Consider the following 19,797-nt stretch of genomic DNA (forward strand, 5'->3'; position numbering starts at 1 on the left):
CATCTGTTTTACATTCTCTCCTGTTCTTTATGGACAAACAAGCTCTCATGTTTGAAACATTCGAGAATGAAGCTTGTTGGCCCAAACACGAAAATCCACCTGTTTCCTTTCTTCTCCTCCCAAAATGTGTTCTGGCTCTCCCGTTGAGTGACAGGCGGCAAACGATTATACCAACCGCCTCCGCGACATTACAACTTATTCTCGCCAAAGTTGGCAGGGAACAGTAGGTAAATAAACCAAATGCATTCTGTTACTCTGACCCGTCTGCCTACACGATGTGCCACAGCTCCGTTTGACGGAGAGCAGAGCTGTGCACAGGACGCCTGGGCACCACCACGTGGGCCCTTTGTAAGCAGCACTGGGGTGCTCCCACACAATGACCAAGCCTCTGGGTTGGGAGAGGGAGATGAGGGTATCACAGTGGTAGTACTGTGATAAACACAGCTTAGTACTCCATGTGGAGTATAATGGGCCTGTTATTGTAACCCCTGTTTGAAACCGGCCTCTTATTGCACACCGTGTTAGGCCTTATTCCCCTGCCCAACCCTCTCGCTTTCTTTTCATACCAGTACTGTAACTCTTTCAGTGTTTCTGATGTGGGGGCAAAGCCCAGTGATTCTCAACCAGTTTGATATGCATTAGGGCACGGTCGACCCCCTTTTGATATGATTAGGGATCCCAATTTACACTGTGAAGTCCTCAGTGACTCTCTGAGAGTGTACAAATGGAACCAAATAGACCACTAAGGGTCCATTTGGTTTCATTTGTACACTCACAGAGTTTCAGACCCGTAAGGGTCAATTTGGTTCCTCCTAACTATCAATCATATACCTCTGGAACCCCTTCAAGGATTCCCAGTCGTTCTCTGGACCTCACGATGACAACCAGTGCCATAGATATCTTCTCATCTGTGAGATCCAATACCTGATGATGTTTGATTTAAGAAGATAACACAGAACCATACGTTTGATAGGCAACATCATATAAACAAGCCTTGTGTGTGTAGGAAGCTTTATCATTCGTTTGTGGCCAGGTTGGCGTTTGACACAGTTTCTACTGTCACCAATCCTTGCTTTTTCTCGGTGCCAGGCTGTTATCAGTAGAGGCCAGGCATCCTCCACACAGGGGTTACTGTACCCTCCTTGTACAGCTGCCAGAATGGGGGGGGTCCACAGCTGCCAGGGCCCTTGAGAACTGAAAAAATGATGAACTGAGTCATGAAAGGGATTTAGACGACATTCCATAGCGATGGTCCCGCTCAACAGAAATAGACCGGTAACAACCGGTGGGAATGAATCAGCGCTGACAACTTCTGGCGATAGGAATCTCTTTTATGGTATTACTCACATAAAATGTGTCTCTGACAACACAGTTAACCCATTTAGGCCTAGAATTATTGAGTGCTTTAACCAGTGAAAAATAGCAGATATACAAGCTCACAGCGCGGCACCGAGTGCCGCGCTGCGAGCTTGTAGATCTGCTATTTTTGAAAAAGTCGTGAAAATGTGTGCAAATCTTTGAATATATGTATTTTCAAAGTGAACGTTTGTAACTCAAATTTTGCTTCTGGGTGGTCCCTGGAACTAGATATTTTTAAATGGGGGTCCGTGGCCAAATAAATATCATTTTGGGTGTCCTTCACATGAAAAGGTATGAGAACCACTGACATAGTAGTCTCTCAAGAACAGACTAAATGAGCTCCAGTTAAAGTGAAAAGGACCTTTTCTTTGACGATGGCTGGCCAGATTGCTGACATAGAAATGTAGGTTTTTTCAAAAAACCTTACAAGGATTCAAAAGACACTTATAGAATCGGGTCAAAATTCTAATTTTCGCGATGTTTCAAAAATAGCAGATCTACAAGCTCGCAGGGCGGCACTCGGTGCCGCGCTGTGAGCTTGTATATCTGCTATTTTTCAATAGTTAAAGCATAAAATAATGAATGGGTTAAAATAGGAAACTGGAGACGGGCTCATCACGGCTAGTTACCGCTCTATATCACGGGGACGCAACAATTAAACATTTATAACAGCATGTGCTGTTACACATGTCATGAACCCCATGACACATTATTAAACCCAATTAACATCCCCTTGCACGCACTAACTAAATAATAAAGCGCAATAAAACATAACGGACACACACTGCTGAGAAATCCCTGTGCAGCCAACTAAACAGCCTGGAAGGCTAAGATATTGTTATTGTTAGACTGGTTAAAACCTCCGTTCTGCAGGAACATCCATTATAGTGGCTTATCCAGTTCATGCTCCGACCACGTAACCGTGACCTGCGGGCAAACAAATACACACAAAAAATCAATATAGCTAAGTATCGTGATACTTTTCTCAATACTGTATCTGTCTGTTAACTTCTTCGGTGCCATATTTAAAGTGGGACCTCTTATATTGCCGGTTCGCCAACAAAGGGTTAAAAAAATAGTGTGCACGCTGGTGCACACATTCGTGCACAGATCATGCACTATGCATGTGCATGCTTTTCACAGCTTTCAAACAAAAAAATCCGCTTGGAAATCCGTTCAGGCATTCAGGAGAAGGCAGCCCTTATGTTTTCTTCAAATGTAAACAAACATGGCTGCCATGTTTGAAAGATGGGGTTGGTATGGGGGTTAAACATGCAATTTCGCGATCGCGATCATGGCTAGTACACTGTTGGAGGTCCAAATGTTTTTTTTTATTTTTTTTAAAAAGACGTCCAGAAGACGTCTGGCAGGGAGGTCCATAGTTAAAAAGACGTTTTTATTATAGAAAACGTCTTTTTTGGCAGGGTATGAGTTAAAGCAGTGTTTCTCAAACTTTCACATTTCAAGGTCTCCCCCTTAATTAACTCTGACAGTGTACAAATGGAACCAAATGGACCCGTTAGGGTTCATTTGGTTCCATTTGTACACTGTCAGAGTTACAGACTTGTACTGTATGCCTGGGTCAATTTAGACCCCCCTAAAGGAACCCACAGAGTCCCTGGAATCCACTTTGAGAACCACTGTGTTAAAGGACCATTTCCAACTTCATAATTCACTAATGGACATTTTAAGATGGCACCATCAGTGATGTCATTACGTGCGCATCCCGCATCAAAAACTCATTCAAGTCACCCAGGGACCCATTCATGTCATGGTCCTGGGGTCCCGGGGATGCGCCTCCATTGGAGTCCATGTTAAAATAATTTACCGGGTCGCGGTAAAAGAAAAACATTTTAATATTCCACAGACACCACCATTGTTCATGGGTGAAAGCATCCTACTTTACCCTACGTTAACACAAATAAAATCCACGTAGAAAGTCTTAAACGGGCGATAGAAACATCAATGTTTTGATTGCACCGACGTCCGACGCCATTTTGCGCGCCCAAATTCATTAGGGGCACATGTTTTAGTAGTTTTAGTAGTTCTAAGTTCAAACATTAGCCAAATTGTAAAATAAATATAAGAAATAGGCAAACATTTTGAAAATAGCTGGTCTACAAGCTCACAGCGCTCGAAAACATTGTATTGAGGACTCATAAAACTTTTCTGGGATCCATTTGAATGACCACCTGTGGGTCCCGGGACCCATTACATTGAAAACCTAGTAACATCACTGCACCATTTCTGTCTACTTGTTCTGTGTCTCAGATAGGGCTGTAGACCGTTCAGAATGTTTTATTCCAGAAAGACCACACTGGCTTCTAGTTCTGACTAACATTCCAGGAAGCGAAAGGACGTAGTTTCTATTCGCTTGGAATCCCCATTGATGATGTCATTGGTAGGCAGCTTTCTGATCTATCCCACCAATGATAAGCAGAGTAAGTAGATGAAAATGGTGCTACAATGAGCATTAGTGGGGCTCAATTTCAGGAAGATAAGTTTGAAAATGGTATTTCATGGAAGTAAATCTTGCTCAACTAATACTATATTTAAATTGTGTATGTCTATCCAGGGGGTATGCAGTAGGTTGTATTTTCAGTTCTATTCGTGGCCCAGTTTGCCTACTTGGTAGTGTTTGCTGCCCAGCCACTGACCACTTAGAGCAGCACTGTGTCACTTTTTTAATGAATAAATTTAAAATGTGTCCAATCTGCATTTTGTCTATAGATCTGCTCTTCTATTGAGCCATTTAGATCGTGTCAAAGGTCATGTCTCACCTAGACACGGGATCTGACACGAATTTTGACCTGATTGATCCCCCGGCCGTGAGCAAGCAGGTCGGCTCTATTAGCTCAAAGGTACACAGCAACTCATACAGCTGTCACAATTAGTACATACTCGTCTAATCGCAAATTGTTTGAGGTAATGGTTTTGCATAATCGCCATAATCCTTTCCATGTTGAAAAATGTTCATATATTTTCAAACATTCAAAACAGTGGAAATAGCAGATCTACAAGCTCATCGCGATGCGTTGTGAGCTTGTGGATTGGCTATTTCCGCTATCGATATTTTTGAAGTATAAAGTTGTCAAATATGTCTGTAATTTATTTTAATATTTAGGTTATGTGTCATAATTGCCATGTGCAACTTCAAAGCCTAAAAACCAAACAGAAATGTAATTGTCAATGACAATTATTTGAGTGACAATTAATTGTCATGTAAAATGTCATAATCGTGACAGCTCTAGTGACCGTTTTTCAGAATGTTTATATTATTGTTCAATCAATACATTTTGTTCTGGCTTGGATTGATGGAACCAACGTAGTTTGCATTGTATCATCAAGCATCTATACTGGACCAATTGGTGGCAAACCTAAACCAGAATGTTTAGCTACATATTCTCACAAACACCTCTCACAAACATAGCCACCACGTCGAACAAACAGGAAAATGTACAACTGTCCACATTTTAAACATGCCACTCTTTGAACCGCATTTATTTCAATTTAACAAAATTCGCCTTACGCATAGCAGCCACTCCTGACGGAGTGATCCAAAGTTGACCGGCGACGCGATTTACGTCACAAATGGGCGTAAACACAACGCACTCCCAACTGCCTGCTAGCAGAGATGGAGCAAGGGGGAGGGGGCAGTTCGAGAGAGCACCATCACGCTGTTCTGCTTCACACCAAACACTACACAGGGACACACACTGCCATTGGAATATGATAGGAATAGCGTGTTTTAAACCTTCAACTTTACCCTTTCTGCAATGACAACCTTAAAAATGCAGCTTACAGCAGAAAAATGACTTATTTAAGCCACGCGTGTGTGTCAGTTCTCCATGTTCTCAACAAAACATTGCTTCCCTCCATAAAGAGTAGATTATGCATGCGATGTTTGACCAGACACGCGTGTGTGTTTGTGTAGTCCGTTAACAAGCATGGTATGTTGGTAGCGATACTTTTGTACTTTTACTTGATACCTAACGTTGGGAAGTGTTACCGAATAGAGAGAGAGAGAGAAAGAGCGCGAGAGAGAGAATCGTATTTCAGAGAGAGAGTTCAACTTCTGACGTAATTCTGGAGAGCAGATCTGCAAGCTCACAACGCCTCGCGCAAGACGCACATCGAGATGTTATCTGCGTGAAGATCAGCTGATGTGTGTTTGTCTCCCGTTCTGTCCAAGCAAGAGAGTGAAAGTTTTTTTTTCTCTCTCTCTTTTTTTTTCAAGCCGCTGCCTGCTGTGAGTGCCGTGCTGTCAACATAAAACGAGCTGCATATCCTCTGTGTTGCTAAAGCTCCCCTATAAATCACATGTTTGTGCAAGAAAGAAAAGATTGTAAATCTGTTGATCCAAATGAAGACTGAGACTGTACAGCAGCAGCTCTGCAATGAAGCGCAAAGTAGGCTACGCTGTAAAACAATAGGGTGAAGTCAGGTAAATTGGGACACTTTTTGGAAGCGCAAAGTATAGGGTGAAGCAGGGCCGTGCAGCCCATACAGGCAAAATAGGCAGCCGCCTGGGGCCCCCTCACAGCCTGGGGGCCTCATGAGATTATTATTATTATTTTATTTTTAACCAACATGGCCATCAGGGGGCCCCAGTTGAGCTCTCAACTGTGAGACAGAGAACAGTTGAAGTGAGGGTGAGGGTTAACATTAGCTCATTAGAATCTGAAAAGAAGTCAGGTAATTTGGTCCGCTTTTTGGTAATTGGCCTAGGAAACTAAGAAAAAGCAATGTGTGATACTGAATTTGTTTTTATGATTAATAAGGACTGTTGTCAACATGTTTAAGTTAAATTTATGTAATAAAATAAATTCGTTTTGATCCTACAGCTTTTGAAACAGCTGTCACACATTTTCTTGATTAGCAGTTTTCAGGTAATTTGGGCTGCCATATCAGCTGAAATGACGGGCACTGTTACGATGTTAATATTATGGGCTCATTGGGCTGTATGCAGACAAATACATTTACTGCACCCATCATTTAGCTTGTCAGAGTGGTCGTTGGAGCGCCTCAGTGCTGCTGCAGAAGTCACGTGCAACTTCTTCCAGAGAGATTGATTGATTGATTGCATAGGAAATAAATGAGTCAACTGTAACTCCATCAGGTGCTTTTGTTTTACATGCTGCTAGGAATACACCATGGAACAGTGGTTCTGTTCATATCAGGAACCCTCAAATTTTTTCTAACACATTTTTGGACACTGTTCCTACACATTTTGCCCAGTAGCTAGATAGATACATACATAGATAGACAGACAGACACATAGATACATAGATATAGAACTCTGGCGGTGTGGTTCACTTCAAAATCTACATTAGTGGCATTTACCTGTCGCTCTTGCGCATTAACATCATACCTTATTTTAACACACCAAGCCAACACAGAGCAAGCTTTCCTGTACCTGAGGGGTTTGAATAGTAATAAAGTAAATGTCATGTTTTCAAAATGCATAACTTAGAGGGGAGATTCATAATAATTACGGTCAGCCTAATGGTGGTGCTATAACAGCCCACTTCACATTTTGCCCTATAACTCTTTAACCATAGGTCGGAAAATCAAAATGTATTTTCCCCAGGATTCCTTGGGTCATGACACATGTCCCCACATAGGCCACACCCATTTGCATCAGGATAGATTTTCCGCCATTTTAAATTTTCTTCAAAACACACTTTTTGCTCCTTTTCGACATATTTCCTCCAAATCTCACCAAAATCGGTACACATGTTCTCTGGACCCATGCAATAAACATATTCAAGCGACAATTTTCATAGTCCATATTGTTCACCTGTAATATGCTTCCAAAGTTAGTGGGAGGGGCCTATTTATCAGAAAAGGCCACAAATCACAAACAAAACATCCAGTCAAGACTAAATTCGAATCACATGTCAAGGGTTGTATGCTCAACGAATTCCCAGAAGCAGGGCGTGCCACAAATGCACAAAATGCAACCGTTTCATGCCAAAACATGATTTTTGGGGGAGCAATCCTCCCAAAATGAAAGTTTGCTTATTTTGCTGACGCAAACATATTTCTCACATAAGCATATACTATACACTGTATATGCTTATGTTTCTCCATTAGCATATATGCTTATGTTTCTCTGGCAGTGTGAAAGGACTGACAGATACAGATCTCCATATATGCCCATATCAGTTGGAACACTGCTGCAATTTAGCTGTGAGCGCCCGCGAAGCGGGCGCGATCTCTAGACGTGAGCGGCCCGAAGGGCCGCGAACTTCTAGTATCTTTGTCAACACATGATGAAATGATTCAATCAGTTGATGTTGTTCGCACTTAAGTGTGAAGGACATTTTAGTTGCAGATGCCCATATAAAAGGAATTTGCTCGAATGCCGGAGCCAGGGGCTGAATTACCTTCAGAAAGTTATTCACTTTACTTAATCGTGGGATTTGTTGACCTTGTCCATCGCAAAGCCTTCCATTCACTTCAATACCACAAAGACTCTCTCTTGCAACTCCAACCAAACAAAAGCGAAAGCTTTAGAATAATTTCCGTTATTCAATGACCTTGGTTTGGAGGAGATTAGCACGCATGCACCAGATAAATGTCAGGATGTCTCACCAGCAGTCTGCTAATGAAACAATATCCCCATGGATCAGAAGCGCAAATGTCCTAAAGCCTTTCAATTGCTTTTGCTTTTGATATATTACCCACCCTGTAATATCACAGGACATTGTATAACTAGATTTTAATTAAACATATTTCAGTGGTGAGGTAAATTGAAGCTGTAGTTTGAACAATGCCCTTTCCCTTGGTTTAATCTCTTTAAAAACCCATGTCTCCTATTAGCTGTCATGTATGTGCTTGTAAGGAGAGCAGTTTCCAGATGTGTGTTCGTGATAAGGAGAAGCTCATTTAACACGATTAAATGAATTGCATCTGGAGCACTGTACGAGTCCCTAAGATACAGCAGAGCGGTAACGTGATTAGATTTTCTTGATTTATTCTACTCGGTCCCCTTTTTCCTATTGGACCAGCAGGAATACATGTGCTGCCCCAGGAGGAGCCTAAAGATATCTAAGAGGGAAGTGTGTCATGGTAAATGGTGAATTTGTTATCGTGCCTTTTATCAAAGTGCTTTACAATGTGCATTACATTTCACACATTAATCCCATTTAGGCCTGGGATTATTGAATGCTTTAACTATTGAAAAATATCTACAAGCTCACAGCGCGCCGCGCTGCGAGCTTGTAGATCTGCTATTTTTGAAAAGTCGTGAAAATTCCAGCAAATCTTTGAATGTATGTATTTTTAAAGCGAACGTTTGTAACTAAAATTTTGCTTCTTAGGGGGTCCCTGGAACGAAATGTTTTGAGATGGGGGTCCGTGGCCAAATTCATATCATTTTGGGGGTCCGTCACATGAAAACCACTGACATAGCAGTCTCTCGAGAACTAGCATCGGAAACCCAGACTTTTATTTTGGCGATAGGAAGAAAAATAATACTCGAGAACAGACTAACTGAGCTCCAGTTAAGTGAAAAGGACCTTTTCTTTGACGATGGCTTGCCAGATTGCTGACATAGAAACATAGATTTTTCCAAAAACCTTAGAAGGATTCAAATGACACTTATAGAATCGGGTAAAAATTCTAATGTTCACGATTTTTCAAAAATAGCAGATCTACAAGCTCGCAGCGCGCGCTGTGAGCTTGTATATCTGCTATTTTTCAGTAGTTAAAGCATAAAATAATAACACACAATAATGTGTACCCGTTCTGAATGGGTTAACACATTAACACAGACCACGGAGGACACCATGTATGGCACTGTCCTGCTCATCGGGAGCAGTTAGCAGTTCATTGTCTTGCTCAAGGACACTTCCGCAGTAACACAGGGGGAGTCGGGGATCGAACGGGGGAACCTTCTGATTCTCGAGTGGCCCATCTACCTCCTGAGCCACTGCCACCCCTGGATGAAATATTGAAATTTAAATTCATGGAAAGTAGTGCATTTAAAAGGCTCCCTAAATTCAACAGAGTAGACTTTACCATCTGTCCAAAGTACTATGGAATATTAAAGGACAACTTATTTTTTTTTACAACATGGGTTTTAGATTGTAATTAGAGAAAATAAAACAAGTCTTAAAATGTTTTAATTTAATGTTGATTTCTTTGGGTGGGGACATGCATACAAGTGGCTAAATATGTCTTTTTAGACACAATAAGCCGATGTGACTTATGGGAGCTAGTAGTGTTACTGTAAACAGTATTAAGGAAATCACTGGCTTATTGTGTCAATGAAAGTAAATGAAAACATTTTAACGCCCATCTTTTCTTTTCTCCGCACGGATCATGCACGCCATTGCACCACGTGTGTGCACGCTGTTCATAGCTTTCATTCATGATATAGCAGCCATTATGTTTTCTTCAAATGTAAACACACATGGCTGTTTGAAAGATGGGGTTGGTATGGTATATAATTTTTTTTATTTTTTTCTCAAAAACGGCCCAACACTTGGGAAACTCGGGCCAGGCAGCCTGGACATATGGGATAACTCGGGGAAACTCGTGTTAAAATTAACAACATCTTATCCAGCAAACCTTTCCATTGCTCCTCCACTCTCACAAGAGACGAGACACGAGTTGCCATTGCATTTTGCACTGCACTCTGTTATTTGAACTGAAGCCTATCTTACAATTAATAAATGTCTTAATTGAAAGTTGATGCATTTTTCATACTTGCTATGTAGCTTATTGTAAGTATCGGGTATTGGGAAATATCACAATTAATATATCGGATTGGATCGAAATTGGAAAAAAAACCTGTATTGGTGCATCCCTAATCTGTGCCTCTCACTCTCTCTGCCTCAAGACTTTGACTGGAACCACTTCTGGTCGTGGAGTCGCTTCGTGGACTACCTGCAGTGCGTGCTGACCTTCACGCTGCTGGCGGCCTACGTCACCTACCTGCTGCTGGACTCGGCGCTGTTCGTGGAGAGCCTGGGCTTCCTGGCCGTGTTCACCGAGGCCATGCTGGGCACGCCGCAGCTCTACTGCAATTACCAGAACAAGTCCACCGAGGGCATGAGGTAACCCACCCACTCGCTATTATTGAATCCGTAGGAGACGGTGGGGGAAGGAGCGCTTCTTTTCGCTTCACCAGCGTCGGCAGGTTATAGCTAGTCACCAGCGTCAGGGTTACTGAGGTTAGGCATAGAGGTTAACGTTCAGGTGGTCACCTGCGCGGTCCAAGTGACCACAGCCGAGCGCTCCAGACCTCCACTCCAGCCAAATGAGCCAATCACAAGCCGCGCCTTCTAATTTATTCAATCCCGTCTCCTACGGATTCAATTATCGCCACCCACTCTATATATAACCATTAAAGTTGGGGTGCCATGATATTTTCCATCAGGTATTATGACTATACTTGTAGGAAGAGGAAGAAAGAAAAAAAATAGCAGATCTACAAGGTTGCAGAGCGGCACTCAGCTGAGGTGTCCCGCGTTGCGTTTGTCAAATTTACCAGAATTGATTCAGCAGATTTTTGGAGCCACTTCCTACTCTTGACTTAAGGGGAACCCACACTGGACGCGGAGGCGGCGCGGAGGCGGCGCGTCAAAACATACGGCCCCGTTATTTTCAATGAACTAACCCACACCGGCGGCGTCAGACGCGCGCAGTCGCGGCTCTGCCGCGTCGTCTGCCGCGCCGATACACCACTGTTCTATTTATCCAGCGTTGCCGCGCGTTGAACATGTTCTCCCATGGTTCTCCCCACCGGGGAAATGGAAGTACTGTTTGGCAGCGCGCCGCATCCAGTTGGGGTTACCGTGCGGCACTTCATGTGCGTCGATACCGCGGCGCGACGCTGCGCAGCCGTTCGCGTCCAGTGTGTGCTCCCCTTGAGTGTGTCCGGTGTCCATTGTCCCTATGCAGCACGAACAGCTGCAATGCCCCTGGGTGAAATCTGTGTTTTCAATCTCTCTTTGTTCATAAGCCCCCTTCAATTGATTATTGAGGTATTTCAGTCTAGAGCCATTTTTCTCTTTCAGTGCTTGTTATTTTCTGTAATATTCCATTCTATGATCTCCTGTTGTTGCATCCTCATGCTGTGATGGATAACCTAGTCTAGACATAAAAGGCCTCTTTTGACTCGTTATGAATGGAAAAAACTGCAAAACACTTTAATTTCCTCCTCCAGATGAACAAGAAGTTGTTTTCGCGCCGTAATCTTGCTCGAACATTACATTCTCGTTATCGCTGCCATTATTCATTGATTCGCCAGAGCTGCTTCTGTCGTTGTCAACGGAGGGTCATGCGAGGTTCTGGTTATTGCTTGACTCTGAGTTATGGGTTAATATGACGCACATACACGCACACGTTCACACAACAAAACAGGGCGTTTAGCGATTCGGAGCGCAGGTTGTTAGGAGTAGGGCTGTCACGATTATGACATTTTACATGACGATTAATTGTCACTCAAATAATTGCGATTAGCGATTTAATTGTGGATTTGTTGTTGACAATTACATTTCTGTTTGGCTTTTAGGCTTTGAAGTTGCACATGGCAGATATGACACATAACTTAATATACAAAGAAATTACTGACATATTTGACAACTTTATACTTAAAAAAGAACATTGATAGTGGAAATAGCTGATCTACAAGCTCACAACGCGTCGCGATGCGACGCGTTGTGAGCTTGCAGATCTGCTATTTCCACTACTTTTGACTTTTAAAAAAATATATGAAGATCTTTCAACATGGAAACGATTATGGCGATTATGTCAAATAATCACGATTAGACGATTATGTAATAATTGTGACAGCCCTAGTTAGGAGGTAAAAGGAAAACGATTCCAACTCCCAGCCTGTGTTGGTATTATTACCCATCATCCAGCTGCTCTCCTGAACAAACAAGCCACCTTTCACCTGACCAGCAGTCTGCAATTAATCAGGTCCAGTTAGCCTCTGCTCTATGTAAAACCTGTTGGCCCTGGCTCTGTTTTAACCCATTCAGAACGGGCACGCATTATTGCGTATTATTATCTTATGCTTTGACTATTACAAATGAGCAGATCTGCAAGCTCACAGCGCGGCAACGAGCTTGTAGATCTGCTAGGTTTAAAAAAAAAAAAACGTGTTTCTACGTCAGTGGTTCTCAAACTCTTTCATGTCAAGGACCCCTAGAATGATATGTATTTGGTCACCGTCTCTAAATATTTGGTATCAGGGACCCCCCAGAAGCAAAGATTTGAGTTACAAATGTTCACTTTAAAAATGAGATATTCATAGATTTGCACACATTTTCATGATTTAAAAAAAAATAGCAGATCTACAAGCTCGCAGCGCGGCACTCGGTGCCACGCTGTGAGCTTGTATTTATCTGCTATTTTTCAATAGTTAAAGCATTAAATAATTACTCTAGGCCTACGTGGATTAATGACCTGCCTCTGACAGGTCACCCGATCCCCAAGTTTTCATCCCATAGATTGGGATGAAATCAGCAGCAAATCATCCCATAGATCTGGGCCAGTTGGGCCCAAGCGCCCCAGCTAGATGGGGCGTTTGGTTGATATCTGCCCATAGATCAGACTGTTTGGGCGTTTGGTTGATATCTGCCCATAGATCAGACTGTTTGGGGCAAACCAGCTTTTGTAGGGGGTCACGTGACCGAAAATGTCACATTGTTTTAGCGCTGGTTCGAATCTGGGAAGGGGAAAAGAATAATAATAATGACATTATTTAAATGTACTTTTCTCCATGGTAAATATATGATAAGGTTATATGAATATGGGCATTGTATGGCTCAACAGTTTAAAGTTTGTTACAGTTGCTATGGCAACCATAACAACGTGATTTCTTTTTGTTTATGTTTCTTTAAATTAATTCCCCTCCAATCCACAAAATGCAGCTTCTGGGTGATTCCCCCACGGGATAAATAAAGGAATCTATCTATCAATCAATCAATCAATCAATCAATCAATCAATCAATCAAGTTTATACAACACAGCTTTTTTTTTTTTGTAATCTTTTTCGAACTTGTTAGAGTCTGTTTAGACACTTCTCTTAGTATATGAAGGAGCATGGTAGTCTACTGGTTGAGACGCTTGACCTGCAATCCTTCTACTTTTCCGCAGGGCAGAGGTTCAATTCCCAGAAGGGGTTGTGAATGGAACATAATTATTTGAGCACATGGTTTCCACATTCGCTTTTTTTTGCTCAAAGGGGCTTTTCTAAATATATGTTATATAAATATTCGTCCATAATACGGTTTTATATAGGTTTTACACTAAACAACCACTCGGATATTCATGATTATTCTGTCCAAAGAAATCACAATTTACAATATTATCGCGATAATCCTATCCTAACATCCATTATCCTGGGGCGGAACATTAAACATGCTAATTTAATTGTTTTATTGGCTATATAGACTATTCTATATCACCCCTAGCCCATTGGTTCTCAAAGTGGGGTCCGGGGACCCCCAGGGGTCCTTCAGGGAGTTCCAGGGGATCCCCAGCTAAATGATAGTTAGGAACCAAATGGACCCTTATGGGTCTGTAACTCAGAGAGTGTAACTCAGCTAGCCTACACTCTCCGAGTTCAATTAATATTGATTTTACAATAATTAATGGGGTCATAGAGATTAAATGGGGGGTCCGTACCCTAATGGAAAGGCAAACTGGGGGTCCTTGAAATTAAAATGGTTGGGAAAATCGGCTGAAAAATCTTCTCTTGTGTGTGTCTCCGGCATATCTTTTCAAATGAGGGACGACGGGCCAATAAGTGTCAATTTGGGGGTTCTTGACATGAAATGGTTTGAGAACCACTGATGTACTGTACAGGTACATAAGATTAAAACCTATTTTGGTTTGGCTTCCTTCAAACAATGCAACAGCACCAGATTTGAACCAGCTTCCACATAGGGTCTCATTGCAAAAGGCCCCCCCTCAAATCCTGACCTAGAGTTTCATTTGCTTTTTTAAGATCGAAGGGGTCAAATCACGATTTCGGGGTCTAAAAAAATACCCTATTTCAACTGCGTAAGCTGAATTAAACATTTTCCCAGATAAAAGACACTTATTCTGACACGCTTTTTGACGCTGAATCCAATGAACCCGGTCTTGTCTCTCTACGACACTCCTAACTCTAAAGGTCAAGGAAAAAGGTCGCTTATGGCTCCAAAATGGGCCTTTTGGCCTTAAAATCAATAAAATATTCAAATAAAATCTGGCTGTTTCAGGCAGGACACGCCTTTCATATTTGAAGTATGCCCGATCCAATGGAATGGGTTTCGGGAATCTCCGACAATTTTAACCCTTTCCTATTGCGAAAAAGACACGAAATTTGCACGCCATGAACACGATTACACATTTTCTCGGATAAAGGACACTTATTCCGACTTACTTTTTGACGGCAAGTCCGTTGGTGCTGGTGCCGTTGTTTGAAAATATTTCGGTCCGTTTCTAACACTTCTAGAAGGGCTAGCTCGGGTTCTAGGGGTCGTAGAGACAAAAGGGTAACAGATTATTGATCTGCTCACCGAGGCGGACGCATTGATGTGTGTGTCATTTCTGAGCGACCCCTAGGGGGCTAACCCTAATTCCAACTAGGGGTATGTTTTACTCCGTACACGAATGTCGTAGAGAGATGATAGACACATCAGCGTGTTCGTATCGCAGAGACGAACAAGCCTATATAACTCTCCTCGCACACAAACACTCCTGTGAGTTGATTGGTAACTTTGGTTTGCTGGCCAAAGGGCTCTAAGGGGTATACACTCTATGACCCTTGTGAAATTGGAGATCCCAGGGATAAGAATGTCGTAGAGGGACATATGAGATATCAAAATGTTCGTCTCGGAAAGCACTACAACATATCTCAAAACGGAGTTCTGATATCTTATCGTCTCTGAGTTATTAAGGCTAAAAGGCTAACCCTAGGCTAACTAGGGTTGGCTTTTATTCACGAACCAATGCATCTCATGGGCTCATCTTTTAGTATGTTTTAGAGCGCATTGAGACGCACGCTTTGATATGTGTTTCGTTTCGTTGCGACATTCGCTGTGCGACGCTAGGGTTAGCATTCTTTTAATTACTATAAAATCACAATAGGATATTCGCCTTACTAATTTCAACCTTAGGGCTAAAATTACGTGTAGTTTTGGATAAAAAATATATCGGAACACCTACTGACCTGGAACTGCCTGAAACACACCAGGAAGTGGCTATTTGAGGCACTTCCGGTTGTTATAAAGACATAAGACTGGTACCATTCAACTCTGCGTCGCAAAATTAGTCTAGGGGAGTGGTAAAATTCCAGGGTTACTTCCGGGAACTGCCTGAAACACACCAGGAAGTGGCTATTTGAGGCACTTCTGGTTGTCGTACAGACGATGGTGCATCGAAATAAAACCTGCATATTCGGACTTCGCACATGTGATTTGGGGGGGGGGGGGGGGGGGGGGGGGTAGCCAGAATCCTGGAGCAGAATAATAAAATGGCGTCTCAAAAATGGCAATGCCTTTGCAAGCAAGCTTGTAGATCTGCTGTTTCACAACATGTAGCCTATCTGTGGAACTGAGTCAATGTAATGCCGGGGACCCCCATAAGAGAAGATTTTTTCAGCCGATTTTCCCAACCATTTTAATTTCAAGGACCCCTAGTTTGCTTTTCCATTAGGCTACGGACCCCCCATTTAATCTCTATGACCCCATTTATTATTGTAAAATCAATATTAATTGAACTCGGAGAGTGTAGGCTAGCTGAGTTACACTCTCTGAGTTACAGACCCATAAGGGTCCATTTGGTTCCTAACTATCATTTAGCTGGGGATCCCCTGGAACTCCCTGAAGGACCCCTGGGGGTCCCCGGACCCCACTTTGAGAACCAATGGGCTAGGGGTGATATAGAATAGTCTATATAGCCAATAAAACAATTAAATTAGCATGTTTAATGTTCCGCCCCAGGATAATGGATGTTAGGATAGGATTATCGCGATAATATTGTAAATTGTGATTTCTTTGGACAGAATAATCATGAATATCCGAGTGGTTGTTTAGTGTAAAACCTATATAAAACCGTATTATGGACGAATATTTATATAACATATATTTAGAAAAGCCCCCTTTGAGCAAAAAAAAGCGAATGTGGAAACTATGTGCTCAAATAATTATGTTCCATTCACAACCCCTTCTGGGAATTGAACCTCTGCCCTGCGGAAAAGTAGAAGGATTGCAGGTCAAGCGTCTAAACCAGTAGACTACCATGCTCCTTCATATACTAAGAGAAGTGTCTAAACAGACTCTAACAAGTTCAAAAAAGATTACAAAAAAAAAAAAGCTGTGTGTATAAACTTGATTGATTGATTGATTGATTGATTGATTGATTGATAGATAGATTCCTTTATTTATCCCGTGGGGGAATCACCCAGAAGCTGCATTTTGTGGATTGGAGGGGAATTAATTTAAAGAAACATAAACAAAAAGAAATCACGTTATGGTTGCCATAGCAACTGTAACAAACTTTAAACTGTTGAGCCATACAATGCCCATATTCACCTTATCATATATTTACCACGGAGAAAAGTACATTTAAATAATGTCATTATTATTATTCTTTTCCCCTTCCCAGATTCGAACCAGCGCTAAAACAATGTGACATTTTCGGTCACGTGACCCCCTACAAAAGCTGGTTTGCCCCAAACAGTCTGATCTATGGGCAGATATCAACCAAACGCCCAAACAGTCTGATCTATGGGCAGATATCAACCAAACGCCCCATCTAGCTGGGGCGCTTGGGCCCAACTGGCCCAGATCTATGGGATGATTTGCTGCTGATTTCATCCCAATCTATGGGATGAAAACTTGGGGATCGGGTGGACAGGTCGTTATAACAGGGAAGTGTGAAGCCACACGCTGACAGTGACACGTGGCTTATTATTAAGTATTTCTGGTACCCGACTTGCTGTCCGTGCCACCAGGTCTTCTGAGAGCAATTTGTTAACGCTGACATGACATCGCGTCCGTCCTCTTCATTATCCTCAGAAATTGATAAAGTGATGAATCACCCGTTACATACGTATTCAATATTTATTCACATATTATTTCTTTGTACCACAGCGAGGGTTTCTGTTATGATTGCCAGGAGTGGTTCACCGAAGCTACTTCTTCGGTGGAAGATGGCAAATACATGGTAACTGGAGTTCTGCAGAGCAGGGGTTCCCAAACTTTTTTGTCTCAGGGCACCCTATAAATATTTTTTTAATCCGAGGCACCCCTACATTATAATTTTCACTCGCAGCACCTTAAATTTATAGAATATCGTCGTTGTCGGGAGGAAACCGTGTATGTCCAAGACCATTCTTTTTGTATTTATCATCTATAAAATGTACTAAACTAGTGAAAACAGCCGATCTACAAGGCGTTGTGTGCGAGGCGTTGTGTGCTTGTAGATCGGCTGTTTTCACTAGTTTTGTGCGACAGAGGTTTCTGCCTGACGGTGACGATATTTTAGTGATTATGTTGCGAGGAAAACGTTGAGATAATAGCCATTTTGGTTAGAACTGACTGAAAATAACTTTGTACTTCAAGTTTAAAATGATACTAAATATTTCTTCAAGTGATAAATTCCAAATAATATTATTATCAAATGATCTTGCGGCACCCGTGGACTGCCGTCGCGGCACCCCAGGGTGCCCCGTCACCCACTTTGAAAACCCCTTCTGTAGAGTGAGGCAGCTCGATGTATAAGTACACACATTTTCCTGGAAGTCATGACCCTTTTCTTCATCATCATCATCATCATCATTATCTCATAACCATCTTCTATGCTTGGACCCTGTTGCGACTTGTGTTATTTATTTATTTGTATGTTTGTTTATCGTGATAAAAAAACGCTCACGATAATCGTATCGTGGATATTTAATTTATCGTGATATCGTCTTCCGTCATGCATTGGGATCAATTCACCTTTTATTTGCCGAGGTGCATATCCGGTACCACTTAAACACTCTATAATTGGTAAAAGGTACTTATAATACTGTATATGTAGTTGATAAAGTATTTTTTTTCACTCTATCAAATGTCTTTGCCAAAAAATTGCCGATCTACAAGCTCACAATGAGCTTGTAGATCTGCTATTTTTTGGCAAATGTTCCACCCCAGGATAATGGATTTTGATTATCGTGATAATATTGTAAATCGCGATTTATTTTGTCACAATACTCGTGATAGGCCTCGATTTACTATATTATCGTGATGTTAATGCCGGCGATTCAATTAATCGATTTTCAAAGTTCAGAATCGATTTTCCCGATTTTATTTATTTATTTAAAAAAAAGGTGAAATTAACCTGAAGGTGAAATAACCACTTTCAGTCAGAGTAAGTACAGGTCCTAAAGGAACAGTTTTAGGTCATGAGGATGTCATGTTATTATGGCTAAAGCTAGCACAGTGCTGTAGGCCTGCAGCACAGCAATTTGTTTTCTTCTTTTTTTTATGACTGTTGTGTTCTGTGTTTTCTGGCATCTTGACCAGGAACATGTTGTTGTAATGTTGTACCACTGGCACTTTGGCTGAAATAAATGTCAGAAAGATTGACTGACTTTATTTGGCTGCATTGATATGAAGTATATGATTCAACTTTTAATATTTTATATTGTTTAGAATTGTTTTTAAAAAAAATGTTAGGGAAAAATCGCAATAATCGTGATTCGAATCGCAAATCGCAGGAAAACGCGATAATCGTGATATAATCGAATCGTCACCCTATGAATCGAAATCGAATCGAATCGGGAAAAAGTGAATCGTCACAGGCCTAACTCGTGATATGCAATTTGTATATCGTCCCATTCCTAGTTGGTAGCCATGGTTGCCAGTTCCCACCTGATGTCATGTGGGAGTTCAGACTGCTCCAGACCATGCTGAGTGACTGCTAGCTTGCATAACATCTTCAGGCTGGGATTTAAGTCTAGGATGTACAGGCCACCAGAAGTGGAGTCTTTGTGTCCTCCATGGATGATGATAGAATCTCCCACCGTGCAACAGCACATCCCAGTCATCCTACAGGGGTCTTTCCCCTTGGGCTCAACCCGCTTCCAGGAAAAGGTCTCTGAACTGAATTTCCACAGATCATTGAAGAGCTGGCTCCCGTTCCAGCCACCAAATATGTACAGCTCTCCATTGTAGGCAAAGGCTGAATGATACGTACGTTCACCTTGGATAAGGTGTCCAGAAGGCGTGCTCTGCCAGCAGTTGGTCTCTGTGTCAAACACTCTGATGCTGTTGTAGTAGTCGTACCCATGGCCCCCAAATACAAACATCTTTGTCCCGATGATGGTGGCAGAGTGACCTTCTGAAGCAGGTGGTGGAGTTCCTCTGGTGTTAATTAAAGACCAGGCCATAATGGTGGTCTCCAACTTGTATATGTCATTACTATAGTCAGTCAGGGTGAATC

At 42.0% G+C, this 19,797-nt stretch overlaps 1 protein-coding gene across 1 annotated transcript in view; it reads left to right on the plus strand.

Annotated features, from left to right (window-relative positions):
- Window positions 1-19,797, plus strand: part of slc66a2 (solute carrier family 66 member 2) — a gene marked incomplete at both ends in the record, with an annotated part of 60,221 nt that overhangs the window by 18,382 nt on the left and 22,042 nt on the right. The window contains one exon of the mRNA XM_080734439.1: window positions 10,208-10,424. Coding sequence (XP_080590565.1) covers window positions 10,208-10,424 — 217 coding nt within the window. The remainder of the gene's footprint in view (window positions 1-10,207; window positions 10,425-19,797) is intronic.

The sequence above is a fragment of the Nannobrachium achirus genome (assembly GCF_963921795.1).
Source record: "Nannobrachium achirus genome assembly, chromosome: 10".
Taxonomy (NCBI): domain Eukaryota; kingdom Metazoa; phylum Chordata; class Actinopteri; order Myctophiformes; family Myctophidae; genus Nannobrachium; species Nannobrachium achirus.